The sequence below is a fragment of the Talpa europaea genome (assembly GCF_964194135.1).
Source record: "Talpa europaea genome assembly, chromosome: 1".
Classification (NCBI taxonomy): Eukaryota; Metazoa; Chordata; class Mammalia; order Eulipotyphla; family Talpidae; genus Talpa; species Talpa europaea.
The window spans coordinates 99,802,848-99,820,870 of NC_140073.1; the positions used below are offsets into that span (position 1 = coordinate 99,802,848).

The 18,023-nt window shown below is 33.4% G+C and overlaps 1 protein-coding gene across 4 annotated transcripts in view; it reads right to left on the reverse strand.

The window, feature by feature from the left end:
- Window positions 1-1,683: 1,683 nt before the first annotated feature.
- Window positions 1,684-18,023, reverse strand: part of BAZ2B (bromodomain adjacent to zinc finger domain 2B) — a gene marked incomplete at its 5' end in the record, with an annotated part of 102,514 nt that continues 86,174 nt past the window's right edge. For 3 of the 4 annotated variants that reach the window (XM_084235178.1, XM_084235177.1, XM_084235175.1), the window contains 10 exons: window positions 1,684-1,859; window positions 7,062-7,205; window positions 7,443-7,708; window positions 8,387-8,533; window positions 11,779-11,914; window positions 12,407-12,612; window positions 15,407-15,567; window positions 15,927-16,082; window positions 16,247-16,520; window positions 16,932-17,590. In XM_084235178.1, coding sequence (XP_084091304.1) covers window positions 1,706-1,859; window positions 7,062-7,205; window positions 7,443-7,708; window positions 8,387-8,533; window positions 11,779-11,914; window positions 12,407-12,612; window positions 15,407-15,567; window positions 15,927-16,082; window positions 16,247-16,520; window positions 16,932-17,590 — 2,303 coding nt within the window. In that variant the 3' untranslated portion in view covers window positions 1,684-1,705. Of the gene's footprint in view, window positions 1,860-7,061; window positions 7,206-7,442; window positions 7,709-8,386; window positions 8,534-11,778; window positions 11,915-12,301; window positions 12,613-15,406; window positions 15,568-15,926; window positions 16,083-16,246; window positions 16,521-16,931; window positions 17,591-18,023 lie in introns of all 4 variants that reach the window. The other variant, XM_084235176.1, reaches the window with a different exon arrangement.

Here is an 18,023-nt window from a genome sequence, read left to right on the forward strand (position 1 = left end):
GCAAGCTTCATGAAGGCAGGTATGTGCTTCTTTTGTTTAGCAAGGCATCAAACTATATTTCATGAATGCCTGCATTTGTGTCTCTTCACTTACAAGAATTAAATGATCATTTTCTTTAATTGATACCTGGGTTTTATATCTTCCAACAGAGACATTTCTCATTTCAGAACAAGACCTTAAAAATGTATTCTAATATTTTCATATTGAACATGTGAGATAACCAATAAAACAGTCAGAAGTTCATGGAAGTCACATCACTTGACTTTAAACCACCCTTCTGTATTCAGCCCAATGTTTGTTGAACCACACTCTCCTGCTCTTTATAATTCTGTAAAAATCAAATTTAACTGTTTTTTGAAAAGAATATATTTTCAAGTTGATTAAGAAAAACTAAAATACTAGTTTGTAAAAGTCTTTTATTGTATCCGTGCCACACATAGTAGTGAAAAATAACACTCCTAAAAAAAAGAATGCTACCTTTTCCACAACATTTTATTTTAAATAAAACTTCAAGTACTCTTACATAGGTACAAAAAAAATTCTGATCTATTTGCCTCCAACGGGCCACCACAACACACAGTAGATAAAACACAGTGGTTACAAATGTCTTTTAAATTTATTTCTGAGGCAAGGCAAATGGGAGGGAAATGTTTCTATGAAAAAATACTGTGTGCGTAGGAAAATGTCACAATTTTATTCCACATGGATACAAATGATTATACTTTAATTTAGGCCCTGGTGGCTTAAAATTATATAACAAAATAGAAAAATGGAAAACTAATATCCCCTACACCCTGTTTCAAAGGCAGGCACTACCAAGATCAAGGAAACGCCACAGTGTTGGTAGAGGATAATTACTGTACAAGCTGTATAGCTATAATTACCTTCAGACTAAAATAAAATGCTACAGTCCTTCTAAGGCATAAACAATAATGTCTGCAAACAATATATACACATAATACATATTTAAAACAAGACTTAATATAAACAATAATGAACAGTATATACAAGTCAATTTTTCTTCACTGTTTTTGAAATACATTTAACTACACAAGTGATGCAGCAACATATATATATATAGATATATATATATAAATGTACTTGAAACTCTACAGTAAAGTTTATTTTTGGTGCTTTTATAGCACATCAGTGTAAACAGTTTAACTTGGCTTTGTTTTATATTTTAAAACATTCCTTGTTGTATTTTCAAGATTTAAAGCAATTTTCTAGTTCTTCCTTTTCACAGAAAACGAAGATTCTGGATGTGGTTTAATCATAAATAATTCATAAAATTAAATACATTCACTAAAAAATAAACTACAAAGTAAAAAAATGAAAAATATATATTTATTGAGAGGGAAAGGAGAACCGTTTCCCACGTTAGAGCTCTGGTGTTGAATATTCAGTGCGATTTGATATATTTTAATTGCTATTGCACTATAACACCCTTTCCTTTGAAAATTCTTTGGGTGTGCTTCCCTGTTCTACCTAAATTAGCTGATAAATCACACAAACCAATAACCAAGGGCCTTGGTTGTTGTAGGAGTGAAGCCTTTAAAAATGGTATCATTCTTCTGATACTTTGTGATATTTTAAGGAAAAAAAAGTCACTATGCATGTGCCTTGCACATTTGTGTAAATACAGTTCACATTGCTGGTCTCATTTGTCCTTGTTTTAAAGGGTAAAAAGGAGATTATTATAATTTCAGCTCACTTTGAAAGTATCTGTCCACTTTTTTTCAAAATACTTTCTCATACTGTGGCCAGCTCTACCTATATCAGAATCATCTTCATTAAATGTTTCACAGTTGTCAAAAACAAGTCTGACATCTAGAGCAAAGGTTTCAAGATTTGGATATCTGAAAAACAAACAAACAAACAAAAACACAACATGATTTAAAAGTTATTTTATGGGACAGTTTTGTTTTATAAACACAAATGAAGAAGTAATAGAAGGTAAAATAAAGAGTAAAACTGAACAGGAAAAGATGAGGATAACTGCATTTAAGCTTATATAAAACATAACCTCTTAAAAGTGGAACATTAAAACAATTGCATTTATTCTGAACTATATAGAATTAAAAGACAAGTTAAACAGAAAAATGGATTTCTCTGAACGTCAGGTATAGTTTAATTAACTAGCATTTTTCCTACATCTCATTTCCTGTTCAATCTGGACCATAACTCAGTCAGAGGACGCATCTCACATAACTATATCTTTCAGGGCCTCCCTGGTGGCGCAAGGGGTTAAGCACCGCACTATGAAGCAATCCGCAGCCTCTGCAGCACGAGTTCAATCCCCGGCTAGGGAGATATCCAAATGGCACAGCAGAACTCTCCTGTCTCGCCCGCTGCTCCCCTCAGCAGTGTGTTTCAGTCAGTCTGCGTGTTCTGTTCCCTACTCTGTCTCTGGTGAATACTCTCACCCCTTGCATCTCTGGTCTGTACCCCAGCTCTTTTTTTTTTTAAATATATATATATTTTTAGAGGCATGTATTTTTATTTATTTGTTTGTTTGTTTTGTTTCCTTTTTTTATTTATACATGCACTGGGTACAGTCAGAAGCGTGGGAGGGTGAGAGAATTCACCAGAGCCAGAGCAGGGAACAGAGCAGGCAGAAGGACCGAAGTACACTGCTGAGGGGAGCAGCGGGCGGCAGGAGAGGTCTGTGCGCCATGTGGGACCCTCCTCCAGTGGCCGGGAGCAGCCGGGGATCGTACTGGCGCCGCGGAGGCTGCGGGCAGCTTCGCAACCCAGCGCTCAACCGCTGCGCCACCAGGGAGGCCCATGTACCCCAGCTCTTATATGCATAAATAAATAACTCTTTAAAAAAACTATATCTTTATTTAACTCCTCTAACCAACTGTATCACCTGTAGTACCCCACTATCCAAATTCAAAGATATTTAGTTGCAGTAGAAATAATGTAAATGCGTCCTCTGCACAATAAACATTATGCCTGCCCTGTAGCTATTACATACATCCCAGGATCTGCTTCTTTATCTCATTTCCCATTTCTCTTCTCCCAAATCTGCCTCATCTCCCATTTCTCTTCTCTCTTCACATATGCTCTTTTGCTGAAGCATTGGCGTATGATGATCCAAAACAAGCCAAGAAAGCACATACTATAATAGAAATAACATTATGAGGAACTGCTTTTCAACAAGAGCACTTGACTACAGTCCTTTATAATCTCTCATTTTCTATAAGAACACAGAGAAAAGAACAGGAAGATGAATGAATCTGCCTAAATTTAATTGGTAATCGAGGAATGGGTTTGTTTCAAGTCAAATCATACATTTTGAAAGAGGGCTTTGGAAATTCAAATTAAGTGATTCTAACTTCCAAATTGTATACTAAAATAATTCACTCATTAGAAATATCTGTGGGGCCTTCCCGGTGGCGCAGCAGTTGAGCACTGGGCTAGGAAGCTGCCCGCAGCCTCTGCAGCGCCGGTTTGATCCCCGGCTGATGGGTGAGGGTCCCACATGGTGCACAGACATCTCCTGCCGCCCGCTGCTCCCCTCAGCCGTGTATTTCGTCAGTCAGCCTGCTCTGCTCTCCCCTCTGGCTCTGGTGAATTCTCTCACCCTCCCGTGCTTCTGACTGTACCCAGTGCTTGTATAAATAAATAATCATATATTAAAAAAAAAAGAATTATCTGTGAAGCCTGATTGGGAAAAAATCTTTGCACTCCATTCAGCTGATAAGGGACTGATCACAAACATATACAAAGAACTCACATGACTCAACAAAAACAAATAAACAATCCAGTCAAGAAATGGGCAGAAGAACTTAAAGGACATTTCTCCAAAGAGGAAATGCAAATGGCAAACAGGCATATGAAACATCCATTATAATCAGGGAAATGCAAATCAAAACCACATTGAGATACCACCTTATACTAGTAAGAATGGCACATATCAAAAAAACAAGCAACAACACATGTTGGCGAGGATGTGGTGAAAAAGGAACTCTTCAACATTGCTGGTGGGAGTGCAAACTGGTCCAACCACTATGGAAAGCTGACTGGAGGTTCCTCAGTCTACTGAAAATGGAGCTACCACATGCCTGGCAATCCCACTCCTAGGGATCTACTCAAAGGACACAAAAACATTAATTCAAAAGACCATCTGTACCCCTATGTTTATTGAAGCACTATTTACAATAGATAAAACGTGGAAACAACCTAAATGCCCCAAAACAGATGACTGGATCAAGAAGATGTGGTATATATACACAGTGGAATTTTATTCAGCCATCGAAAAAGATAAAATCATGCCATTCGCAGCAATGTGGATGAAGCTAGAAGGAATTATGCTCAGTGAAATAAACCAGAAGAAAAAAGAAAAATATTGGATGGTTTCACTTATAACAGGAATATAGAGAAACCCAATAAGACATCAGTGTAAAAAAAATAATAACAGTACAAAACACAACAAAGCAAAAGAGACAATTATAAATCAGAGACATCCTGCAGGGGAGGAGGAGGGAGCGGGATCAAGGGAGGGAGGGAGGAGCTCAGGGGACTGAGGTGATGGTGCACGGGTGCATTGGTGAAGGAAACTCTATGGGGACTACACCTGAGGGGGTGGGGGAAGCAAATATTGTTTAAAAATGAACAATGATGTAAAAAATTAAAAAAACTAATTAATTAAAAAAGAGAATACAAATAAGAAAAATATATCTGTGAAGCATGCACTGACATTCTGAGACCTGGTAAAAACTATTTCTTTAATGGAATACCTTGTGCAGTCTCTCACTTCCTTCTTTTAATATGAACAATAACAAAAGAAGTAAAATTTCTGTATCTGTAATGAGCTCAAAGAGTTAAGTAAGGCTTTATGTAACCTCATCCATATTCCTGTCCTGGGAATTGTTATTATTCATTATGGGGAAACTCACATAACATAAAACCAACCATTTTTCCTCCACCCTCACCCTACCCCAAAATTAACCATTTTAAGGTCAGTAGCATTCACAACATTGTATTTGCCATCACTTCTAGCTAACCAAATCATTGTCATTACCCTCAGAGGAAACCTGTATCCATGATGTAAGTTATTCTCCATTCCTCCTTGTCCTCTAGCCTCTTTGCGATCACCATACTGTCTCTATTCTGGATATTTCAGATAAATGGAATTACACATCATCTGAGAGAATAATTTTTATAAAATATCTTAAAGTTACTGTGAAAATTACTTCTCTCTTTAGATTGTTCCTTTCTACAAGAAAAGATTAATGATTAATGCTTAGGTAGACTAGCATCTAGGGGAGAATTTTAGGTGAGATTCTAGGTGAAATAAGTATAATACCCACATCTGTGCCTTCACAGAAGGATGGGACAGTTGATGGAATGCAGTAAGACTAATTATAGTAGGCAGTTCCTTCCTTCTGTTTTATAAATTTATAGTATAAAAATTTGTAACACTTTTTATGAATTTTAATTCCAACTTACTAGGTTGGGTTTAATAAAAAAAAAAACAATAAAAAAAGAACTCTCAAGAGTTATAGGAGCCCGAATCCACTAAATGTTGCTTCTCATTCAGTTGGCATCAAAAACAGGGCTATAAAGAACTGCTTCCCTTTGGCTGTCTGCCTTCACTGTGACTCTTCCATGTACCAGGACTCATCTCAAAAGGGAGTTCCAATTTTGTAGTTCTTTGGGAATTTTGCATTTGAATTCTAAGTCTGTCTGTCTTGAAGATTTTAAAGTTTAAGCTCATCCGCTATCCACGTATTGGAGAATCATGAAAATTAAAGTCAAGAGCTAATTTAAACACTGATCAAGTCTTCCTGGGTGATCTTTTTCTTAGCCATTTTGATGACAAAGTCCATTGTGTTATTGTGTTAGCTCCTTCCCCCAAACATCTGATTATTTTGATAGACAGACATGCAAAAGAACTACTTCATATCTCGTCAGTAGGTTTTGCTTGGTTCACATTAGAACCACTAGTTTTAACTGTCTTCTGAATGTAGGCCACTCCTCTCTGTGATTTAAAAAAAAAAAGAATCTTTTCCAAGAGTGACTTGCAGTCTCTAAGGAAATAAATTAGTCGTTTTACCAATCTATTAAATCATTTGATATGTGAAACAGGGACACAGGGCATTGTGAGCTAAGTTTTACTCAACTCTTCTAAACTGAATGCAAATTATGGAGCGCAAAAATTTTCACCAAAAGACTGTTCAGGGAGAACTATACGATAAAGTATGTAATGAAGATAAAAATAACAACAAGAGCGTAATTAAATGTGCTTTGTAGTTAACCTCTCAATGTAAAGTTCCTTGTTTCTCCATATTTTCTGTGACTGCCTTGAAGTGATGAGCACAAAGAAATCAGGGGAGAATGGAGAAAAGTACAGCGTCACAGCATCTGGCCACGCACATGTGGAATGCCTTTGTGTGGGCTTTTTAAGCAAACAGACTCATTCTTATGACTCCAAACTGGGCCAAGGTCTAGAAACCAATAAAATTCTACTATCTAATTAATAGCACTCCTCTCTGTCAGGTCTGAGTTGGTCTAACAAAGATCATTAATTGTGGCCAGGAAGTCACTTTACTCTTTAGAATAAAGAAGAACAAAGAATAGCTTTCTTCTACATTTAATAAATGCATTTTTAGTATCTCTGATAACTCATACTGGGCTTTTAATATTAAAATTTCCAATGAATTTTTTCTTTACATTGTAGTAATCTGAAAATATTCGAGTCAACTTTTGTTAAATCCTCATGATAGTGTCAATATTCCACTGATATGCAATATAAGTTTCTGTTTACATGTTACTTACTTTGGGAGACTTTTCTGATATTTTTCCATATCTCCCAAGCTGAATTTGGTGTCCTTTGAATTTCAAAAAAAAGCTTTATACTACTAAATTTCAATTGTTATTGACCCATCTTCCATGCCACATGTGTTCCTTGCAGGATCTCTCTAGCCCTCCCTCTCTCCACAAAGGCAGTGTCTACGTCTTTGTTATTAATTAATGCATTTTTTGCTCACTACAACAGTAGCCAGCACATATCAAACATTTAAAAAAACATTGAACTGAAATGATTTACTTACTGTCCACTACTTAATTTTTCTCTAATTGTAGAAAAATCCATAGGCTTCTTAATAACTTTCTTATAACCAGGAACAAGTTTCAAGTTTACAGGAAGTAGAAAAGGCCATGCATCCTCATGAGTTTCCATTTCAGTAAGGATCATACTAAAGGAAATAATGTTTAAAATCAATACCTAGGCTTTAGAATATCTATTTTTATTAAAAAATCAGCTTGAAAAATCTCTCCAATAAAAGCTCAAGAAAATTAACTTATTAAAAGAGATAAATGAATATATTTACTTATACAACAGAATTTACATTTTCCTAAATAAAATTCACCTTTAATATGCAGTTTTCTAACAGATGTCATAAATATGAAATATGTGAAAACTGAAATGATACCTGCAAAGAGCTAGATCCTTGGAGTCATCTCTCTTAGATTTCTTAACAGAAGTAAAACTTTCCTGTTTGGACAAGCTAATTGAAGTGTTGTCCTCCATTTTCCTTTTTTTCAGGTCTTTGTTTCCTCTTTTTAGTGAACTACTTGTAGATGCAGAGTCTTCATCTTCAGTATCTCCTGTTAAAGTTACTTTCTTGCCTTTCTTTGAATCATTAGTCTTTTTTCCTTTGACATGAAGCTTTTTGATTTTTAGAGTTTGACCACTTGCCTTGAATTTAAAAATATATGAGGTATAAGAGAATAATTGTCCATAGACTTTCAATTATTTTATATTCTTTTAAATTGTGAAAATCTGGACAAAAAGAATAGTATCTCTATCTAGAAGATTGATAATTTTACCATTTTCAAGAGAGATCTAAGAATTGTCCAAAATATAAGGTTAAAAAAATTTTAAAACTTTAAAAATCTAAAGAATTCTTAACACCTAAAGTTGCTATTCTGTTAATCCATCTTTGGTAGTATAGACTTTATCAGCAGTATTCCATTAGTCTAGCTCACTAAGTATGATATATGCTAGAAAAAACTGTGCTGAGGGAAAGAGGTCAGATAAAAAAGGTTACATGTTGTTGATTAAATTTATGTATAATAAACCATAATAGGCAAATCATGTAGATGGAAAACAGACTAATGGTTGCCAAAATCTGAGGCGAGAGGGGAAGTGGAAGTGACTATTAATGAGTTCAAGGGTACTTTTTAGGGGTCATGAAAATGTTCTGGAACTGAATATTGGTCATGGCTATATAACTTTGTTTCTCTATTAAAAACCACTGAACTTTACCCTTTAAAATGGTGAATTTTATGATGTATGAATTATATCTCAAAAAAATCCCTATAAAACTGCATTTTGATCTGGCAATTAAAAATTTCAATTTTAGATCAGTCTTACCTTAGCAATACAAGCTGGACAAAACCAGTCCCCATCTGGAATAGTTGTAATCTTGGGTCTATGGCAGTAAGTATGACAGCCTTTGTCACAGCCATCACAAAGGAGGAGTAGTTCTTCATTATCTCCCTTTCGACAGATTTGGCAGTACTATAACATGTGAAAAATCATTTAAAGTTAACACTCTGCTATGAATAATAGTTACTGGGATATCAAACACACCATATTTCCTAATTTTATTAGTAATGAACATTCCGCTTGCTAATGAATATACAGTAGCCATACACATCTATGTATCTCTCGTTACACAGATATGGACCACATGACGGGGTGAGCAGTTCAATTGGGGTAAATGCACATTTCAGGTACACTGCAAAGAACAAAGCTAGAGGTTGAATGCCTGCACACACTTCAGAAGCATGTACACATCAACATATGAAATAATTAACATGACATTAGAGCACATAAAGCAATGAATAGCTTTAATATGTGGTGTTTTAAATTTTTTAATATTTCATCTTTGGCTTATCTTAGCATCCTCATGATATCCTGAGAAAGAAATAAGTAAGAGTTAGAGTAATTTTCAAGAATTAGTATCAGAATTATATATACTAAAAAGATGTCTCTCGATTTTGGCTAAATTACCCAGTTTTTTGTAATTAATAAAAGTGTCCAAACCAGGAAACTTTGGAAATCAACCCATCTGTCACAAGTACAGAAAGTGTATCCTACAAAATGATTTCTAAGAAAAAATAACTGATATAATAAATCAGAGTATAAAAGGTCATGATTTTTTTAGAGCTAAAAATAATTTCTTCTCTGCTTAAAAATTTCTAATATCACTAAGAAGTTTAAAATCTGCAAAGAGAAGCCATCTCCACCGCATACATCTTCTATCTGTTCATCAAGTTTCATAAAGGGAAAGAAAAAAATTATACAAGCAAAACCTTTCAAATGGCTTAAAAATGGTGTGTGCTAACACTATATTTTGATGTTTAGAGTCAGTAGAAAATTCCTGAAATCATTTTAAAAAATAAAAACATTTAAACAATAACTCATTTATACTAATTTAAAGTTTCATATTATATGCTCTTAAAAACAAAACAGATTAACTGTTCAAACTTAATTTTTAAATTTCCAATACAACATGAAATCTTAATTTGGGATAGGATGATAAGGTACTATATATAACTCAATGCATACTCTAAAAGCTAAGCATCTTATCCAAACAGCAGATACACACTACAAGAAATATCTATCAAATTATACATAGGTATGTAATATGAAAATTGGTAAAAGCAGCAGAGTTTAACATTTTAACAGTAAGTATTTATTTTCAGACCTTTTTAAAACTACATCACCAAATATCTTAATATGCTGTTATTTCTCCATATTTAAGTTATATTTTTAAAACTTCCATTGCAAAAGTATTTATTCAGAAATAACATTTGGAAAGTTGTAACAAAGTTGAAATACCACCGCACAAACATAAGTAAATCCTCACTGTTTCTACAATAATTAAAAATACTACATAATCTGTCTTAGATCTCACATTTATGATTTAAAAATAAAACTATTTTCTAATACTTATCAAGAAAGGATGACAGATATCAAACTTGTAACACTTGAAAAATCACAGTAATAGCCCACAATATGTTAGAGCAAATGTATTAATATTTGATTTTAACACTTTTGCTACTACAGTAAAAAACAGTGGATATTGCCTATTGCTTAACATTAATAATAATAGAAAGCATACTAGAAGCAAATAACGACAGGTCCTTCTTTCTTGGTAAGCTTAGTCTCTGGCAGCAAGGTAATTCTAAAGACATCAAGCACTATTAACAGTCTGTTAGGACTTAACTACAAAGACTAATGAGGCACTGTTATATTTCTATCTAAAAGTTACAAAGTGTTGATTAATCTTTGAATATGAAGCTGCCTTCTTTTCAAGGTAGTTCCATAGCAAATAATATATTATTAAACTTTAAAAATAAAGCAATTAAGATTATGAGAAATGAAGTCAAATAATGATAATGTGTATTAATATGGAAAATATTTATGAATTCACAAAAACTGAAGGCTTTAAATTACAAAGAGTAGCTTTTGGGTTTCTGTGTACATTTTATAACAAAACTGATCACAATGTGAAAAAATAACCACAAATTTCATTTTGATGAGTCAATTCAATCCTTTTTATCATTATAGCCTAGGTTTCAGCAAATATATTTGTCCAAGAGGACTACAAAACTGGTTTTAATAATAATTTTAGAAAAATATTATTTGTACCTGGTAAAATTGCTACCAGATGAACAAAAAAATGCTTTAAAACTTACAGTAAATTCTAACTGGATTTGGAAAGACCTAAATTTGAGCATATTGTGAAAATTGCAGATTTATTATTCCATGGGCATTTTAGGAAGAAGTAAAAACCCACAAAAAACAGTAAACTTATTTATACAGGATAAATGTGGCCTTGAGCAATCTAAGCATAGAAGTAAAAATGAAAGAAACAATGCTAAATTATTTAAGGCTCACTTCTTCAGGAAATGACCACTTATGTAAGGGAATTTTATCCTTATTCATAAAAACAATATCAAATGTTTATGTTTTAAATTAGTCTGTAATTCAAAAGTCAATGTTACAGTGATTCATAAAAGTCTACATAGAATACATGTTTCTATACATGACATGTAAGAGCCAAGAAGGGTATTTGCACATGATTTAAAATAAATTATCTCCCTAGAAAACACATAACATATAGTTTTGATTTTGAATATATAGTATTGGGCACTTTCTACAATGTAAAGGCCAGTAAACAATAATAACTATTGGACTTAAACAAAGGAGGTGAAAAAACAGATATAACTACTAGAGGAAAGACCAAAAAATCTTTACTTCTTGTTAACAGCATCTGATGCAAAATTTGTGATATTAGAGCACACAATGAGAACCCTGTGTCATCATGTATTTACTTATCTATGCATTTCTTAGCTTAAAAAAATGATGATAGAATATAAAGACATCTTAGGAATGCTGTGGATGTAAATAGCAGGTGTTGTTAGCAAGTGAAATATTTACAAGAGTGAAAGGGTCTTCAAAATAGTTAGATTAGCAACTATTAAGCTGGCAGAATGTGGGAGAAAACTACAGTTACAGGCATTATCAAAGGAGGGAGAGTCAAAATTAAAAGACAATAAAAGTTACCTATTTGATAAGTTCCTTCAAAGAGCTTAAAACAAGAAAATATCAAAATATATGGTTTTTAAGAATTAGGCAAACTTTCAAGTACAGGATACATTAATAAATAATATATAATTAAGAAAGATCTGGAGGTTGGGAAAAAACAGGACAAAGTAAATTAGTTATAGTATTTCTTAAATGAAAACACTTACAACTTTCATAATTGATTTTTCCCATGCTATTGATTTCTGTAACTGCTGAATGCACAGAGCTACCTGTGCAGCACTGCGAGCTTCTGATAATGCCCTTCTCCATACCCTGAGCCCTGGAGCAATATCCTCTTCAATTCTGCATTGAAATATAGAAAAATTAAGTAGGTCATGTCCACATTTATGGTTACTGAATGTGAAACAATCATCACACTGAAAGCCAAGCAATGACAAAAACATGTAACAGCCAATAAGTATAAGGTTTAAGCAACTAAATTTGATGTAGTGCACAGACTGTGGCTACGTGCCTCAAAGCTTAGTCACAACCAGGTAAATGTAAGATCACTTTGCAGGATTATCAACGCACATAACAAAAAAAAAATGTTTTTACAAAAGCACCATGCAAATAGCATGATCCATACGGATCACAGACATACAAGAAGATACATAGATAACAGGCAATAGAAAATAGGCTCCAATTAGCAAAGAAGCACAATAATTTTTCAAGTTAATCTCAATAACCTACCCGTCACCATCACCACTAATGGATGGTGCAGGAGCAGGGACAGTAACTGTGCCCACATTATCCAGTTTGATCTGAATGGTGGTACTTAAGGGGCTCTTCAGATACCTTCTTTCAATGTTCCGCTCCAAATCAGCCAGCCTGGTTACAGCTATATCTAGGGGGTTGTCACTCTTCCGTTCTAGTGCATGTGCACTGCCTTCTTCTTCGCCAGTAAAATCTCCATCATGCTCCTTGCACAATTTAGAAAATGACTTATGTTCAAAATATACCAAGTCCTCCCTTTCTGATGCAGGCTCTGGACACATCCAACCCTACACATTAAGAGAATAAAGTTATTATGGTTTCTTCTGGAAATGCCTGTTGAGTGAATTACCCTTACTTAAAATACAGCAGCAATATCGCAGATCTCAAGGATCTTTACTAGACGTTTTTACCGTGTATTTCCTAATGCTAGGTAGAAAGAAGAACAGAAAATTAAAAAACAAAAACAAAAACCAGTTATAAAAATATTTGAAGAAAACTTAATTTTGTTATGAAAGGTATAATGAAAAAGTATTCTAAAGGACTTTTGACTAAATGCTTATGAACTTCATGAGATCTCATAAATGGAAATCTCTCTGTAGCCTCTGACAAGTCACTCTTCCTTTATATTTCCATTCCTTCCACTACACTTCTGCATAGGTACTTGTACTCACCGTCTTTCTTTTTGTAGTAGGACTTTTGCATAGACTGTTTATCCATGTAGTTTTTCTCTGTACCTCACCACCTAGTTAATTTTGCTCATCCTTCAGCTCTCAAGTCAAAATTACTTTCTCAGGTAGTCCTTTCCTGATCACCTTTAGGGCCTAAGCCTATATTACAGATTCTCACAGAATCATATAATATTATATAGCCTTTTGATAGTTACAATTTTATACTGTGATTATATAATTAACATCTTTCCCCCTCTAAATTTCTACATGTGTCTATAATTTCATGAGGGTTGGGACCATGATTTATGCATTTTCTCTCCAACACATTAAGGCAAACAATTGGCACTCAATACACATATATTGAATGAATAAATGATCTTATAACTCAGCTTGCTTATATTGATCCTCTAGTTCAAAAGTCCCCACTGTTATATAAAAGCCAACGTTTTTACCATGACATTTGAGTACCTCAATCTATTGTTTTCTCTCTTCTTATCATTCACACATTCAATACTGCAGTCAAATTCCATGCCACCCCTGTGTTCTGTCCATTCAGTTCATACTTAGTATGGCCTTCTCTATTCTCTGTCAAAAGCTTACTGATCTTCTCAAGTTCTGTCTCCATTTCTACATGAAATATTCCCTGATCTCTCCCATATCTGCAGCAGAATTCCTGTATGCTGTATCTAAATTTATGTATAACCCTGTACTACTCTATGATTAATTGATAGATTTTGAAGAGATAAAAACATGTATTATCGCCTTATTATCTGACAGGGAACTAATAACTGGTCTGGATAATGATGTTCCAGTATCACCAAGAAAATTTAAATCAAACTCATAATTCTCATTTTAACAATTCTGCATAACATAAGCCATTCAACAAACGTGCTTAATATTGTGGCACTAAATGGAATAATATTTATTTCTTTAAAAAATTAACATGTGCAGAGGAGTTCCTTTGTTGAAAATGCCAAATAAATGAGGCATTTCATACTGTACCAGGGGAAGATACATATAGTTTGCTAGCATAACAATTTCGGCAAATGAATTATTGCCTTGCAAAGTTGGTAATTATGTTTGTGGTTATAAGGAGTATTTTATTAGCTCTAGAAAATGACATTTTTCAGTGGTCCTCAAAAGTTTCCCAATGCCAGATTAGAGTAGTAATGAAGTAAAAACTTAAGCATTGGCTAGGATATTATTATTATAGCATAAATATCTCATTCTGAATAAAGTATGAAACATCAAATTACACAGAGACCACATTTTTAAAACTCTTTCAGCTATCTATCTCAGGTTCACTCATCACTATCCATTTATTTTCAGAGATATCACCTTATTATCAACTGAGAAATCCTTGACATTCTTCTTTATAAAATCAAAAATTTTTAACACAAAGATAGCTTTCGCTTTGCTTGTTCATTGGAAACTAATTTGGATCACTGTTTGTGATATGGGAACACCCAATAGATCGGTAATTAATTAAAACCATATATATGTGCGTTCATGCCTGTGTGCATGTGTGTGTATATACCCGTACGTACAGTGTCTCTATGTGTGTGTATTTGGATACATCTATGTTCTTTAATTTTAAATTATATAGAGTGATAGTCTGACACATAACATGGCTTATAAACAAGTGAGTTCTTGGTCCTATATGAAACATTACAGTAGGGATTTGACAAAATATCATATTTATTATGAACAAAACTATAAAATTCTGCTTGTGGTAAAAAAACTGCATTCCAACAATAATTTCTTTTAAGCTATGTAAGTGAATATTTATTTAGAATCAGAAGAAAAATCATAACAAATACCAAACCTTGGAAATTAATGTTGCTTTCTTCCAAGTTCTCTTAAGGCAACACACTACCTGACAACTCCGATTCCTCACCAGGTCTTAAGAGTGAGGAGCCCTTACACTGAAGTTTACAGTCTATGAGTAAATGCAGGTGGTGATGCATATACTCAAGCTAATTTCTAGTTATCATAGCTTTACTTAATTTCCCAGCACATTTTTAATTTTTTTTTAATGTGCCAATACACATCAGAAATCTCTGGCATATCATAAACAGGTAATTCTTTCTTAAATTTACCATACAATGTGGTTTTCAAAATGATTATTTTTGAATACCATTAGAGAGGCAGCAAGATTTAATAAAACAAACATGGCAGCTGGAGTCAGACTTGAATTCACATTTGGCTTATTATATGCTCACTGGCAGGTTACTTACTTTTGAGCCTTCTTCCTTACCTGTAAGATGTGGGAAATTAATTCATGATTGTTTTGAGAATTAAATAGGATACAGCAAAAATATTTAGGACAGTAACTGGCATAAATCAGGCATATAATAGACATTAATTACCTTTTACTACCCTAAAAACAAATTTTATTCCAAGTCAATTTTACCTTCACTTGCAAACTTGCTGATGCAACTCTCCTTTCTAGATCTTCTACCTGTTGAAGAATACTCAAATCCATTTCCATTGCTTGTTCTTCTACTGACCAGTTCTCCACAATATCTCGAGTTACCTGGTTTTCTTCATTTTCATTTAATTCAATAATAGCAACTACATTTGAAAAGAAATTAATTTTAAAATCCTTCAGTGATTTCTTTCAAAAAGTGAATAAAATTCCAGAGGTAACAAATACATGTAACTCAACACACACAAATGTACTTGTGCATATGTAGACAGCTTACTCTTAAAAGGTTGGAATATTCTTAAGAAACGCAAAACAAAATATCTGCAGGTATAAAAATTACAAGAAGTAATACCAGGTCAAGAAATTTAAATAGTTACTGCTTGTTGAGCCAAATAGAAATGCCCACTAATAAGAAGTTAAGAATTAAGACTAAGTGGTTTTAAAAAGATAAAAGAATTAATTCTCATAATTAAGCAAGAGAATGGCTATCTCTTTAGGTACATACCATCCTTATTCTTGATGCAGGCTTGAGTGATATAATCCAAGTGTTTCTGAATTTGCTTTTGTAATGCCTTTTCTCTTATTCCTCTGAGATGCAGCACTTTGAGCAAAGCTTTTAGGTCCTCTGGGTCAATAATTCTCCACCAACCAAATTGCATTTCTAAGTCAAGATAAATATATAGATCTTTTACAAATATCTTGAGTATGAAATAAATAAATCAGAAGATTACCAACTATATAAAACAATCAAATATTCAGCTATAATACAGCACTCTATAGCCATGAAATAAAATAGGTGTCTATAAGCCATGTCAAGGTACCTACCTTCTGGAATAGGTTTTGGACTAGGAAAATCTACTGGTTTTGCTACTTCAACAACTGCAGATTGTGTTAAAGAGGATTTTTCATTCTGTGGTATTGGAGATTCACTTTTACTTGAAGCAACATTGGGAGTCAAGAAGGAATTACCATTTCCTTCTGATAATCCCAACCCTGATCCCATACTAGGTAGAGGTGATGTAAATGGAATATTGGAAGTAAGCATGCCAGTGGACCACCCACAAAACTGAAGTCCCATCATAGATACTCCACTTTTCATCTGCAAAAAAAACAAAATATTTAAAATACAATTATTTAAGAAGTTAATAAAAATGTTTAGAACTTGAAATTATTTTCAAAAATTTGAAAACAGATTCTTTCACTTATCACAATTATAGGAAATGTAATAGCAACATTTAATTCCTTGGTATTTGTTCCCCAAAGCAATTATCATTTTATATATACTCTAATAGTAATTTAAAAAGTTATCTAAGGATCCTGTGCCTTAGGTTAAAGATAAAAACAAGCAGTTCTGCTGAATTTTGGTGATAGTAATTCCAACTCTCTTTAGTTTTCAAATTGGCAGGGATAAGACTATAAATATGCAACTGATTCTCCTTGAGTGAAAATCTACTTGGGGTCAAAGATTAAATAAAGTAACATTAAAAAACTTACAGTTTGAAGTACTAACCTGAAGAGGTGATAAACCAAATGGATTTAGGCCAACAGGATTCTGAGCAGAAGATGATCCAAGAAGAGGAGCTGGAGCAGGTGAAGGTGACTTAGATGGTGGCTGAGACTGAGGAGTCACTGAAGAAGCAGTTGACATATTGGCATGGGTCAGTGAAGTATCATCACAAGGTGTTCTTGGCAAAAGGCTAAACCATTGTCTATTCTTTTCAGTCAGTGTTTTTAACAACTGGTCATTGGGGAGAGGACTGTAGAACTTCCCTGGACCACTTGAACCAGCATTAAACATTAAATTATTAGAATCTGCCTTTTCCATGTTGGTTTGTGTAGTTGTTGATTGAATGCTGCCTAATGAGTGCTTTCCACTATTTTGATAAGACAATGTGCATCCATTTGAACTAACATTTGGTTTGGGGGTTATTGCATCTGGCTCAGGAGGCATCTTAGCTACTTCTAAAAGTTTGCTTAATTTTGAAAAAGAGCCAGGTTTCTGAAGAAATAGATTTGTATTATCTTTTTCTTTAGGATCTTCCTTTTGCTCACAATGATCTGGATTTGAACAATTTAAAATGTCCTCAGACATCTCAAATATTTCTTCTTTGATCTGGATACTTTCAGCTTTTTTAAGTTTTTCTCTTTCTTTTGCAATTTCCTCCAGTCCTAAAAAATTCAAAAGTTTTATGAAGATTAGTTATTACAAATCAAATCAATATTATCATTATATTTCATTACTATTTATCAAGCTAGATACATAAGTATTTTAACAAACATTTCTAGGTTCTAATACTCTGCTTTTTCCTTTTTCATACACTAGATTTTTTTTCTCATTGAAAAAAATCAATGTAACTTGGTAATTAATCATTATTAAAAATATAAAAAATATTAAAAGTTCTAATACACAGCTAAAATTATTTTTAAGATTTTCAAATAAGTCCTTCCAGTAGTTCTCTATATGTATACACAGATTCTTACACCTAAAACCTATAAAGTCAACACTGTCATATACATAAACTTTTAACCAGTATGTTTTACTGAACATACTCTCTAAATATCTTGATGTGTCAAATAAATATATTACTACACCATGAATTTT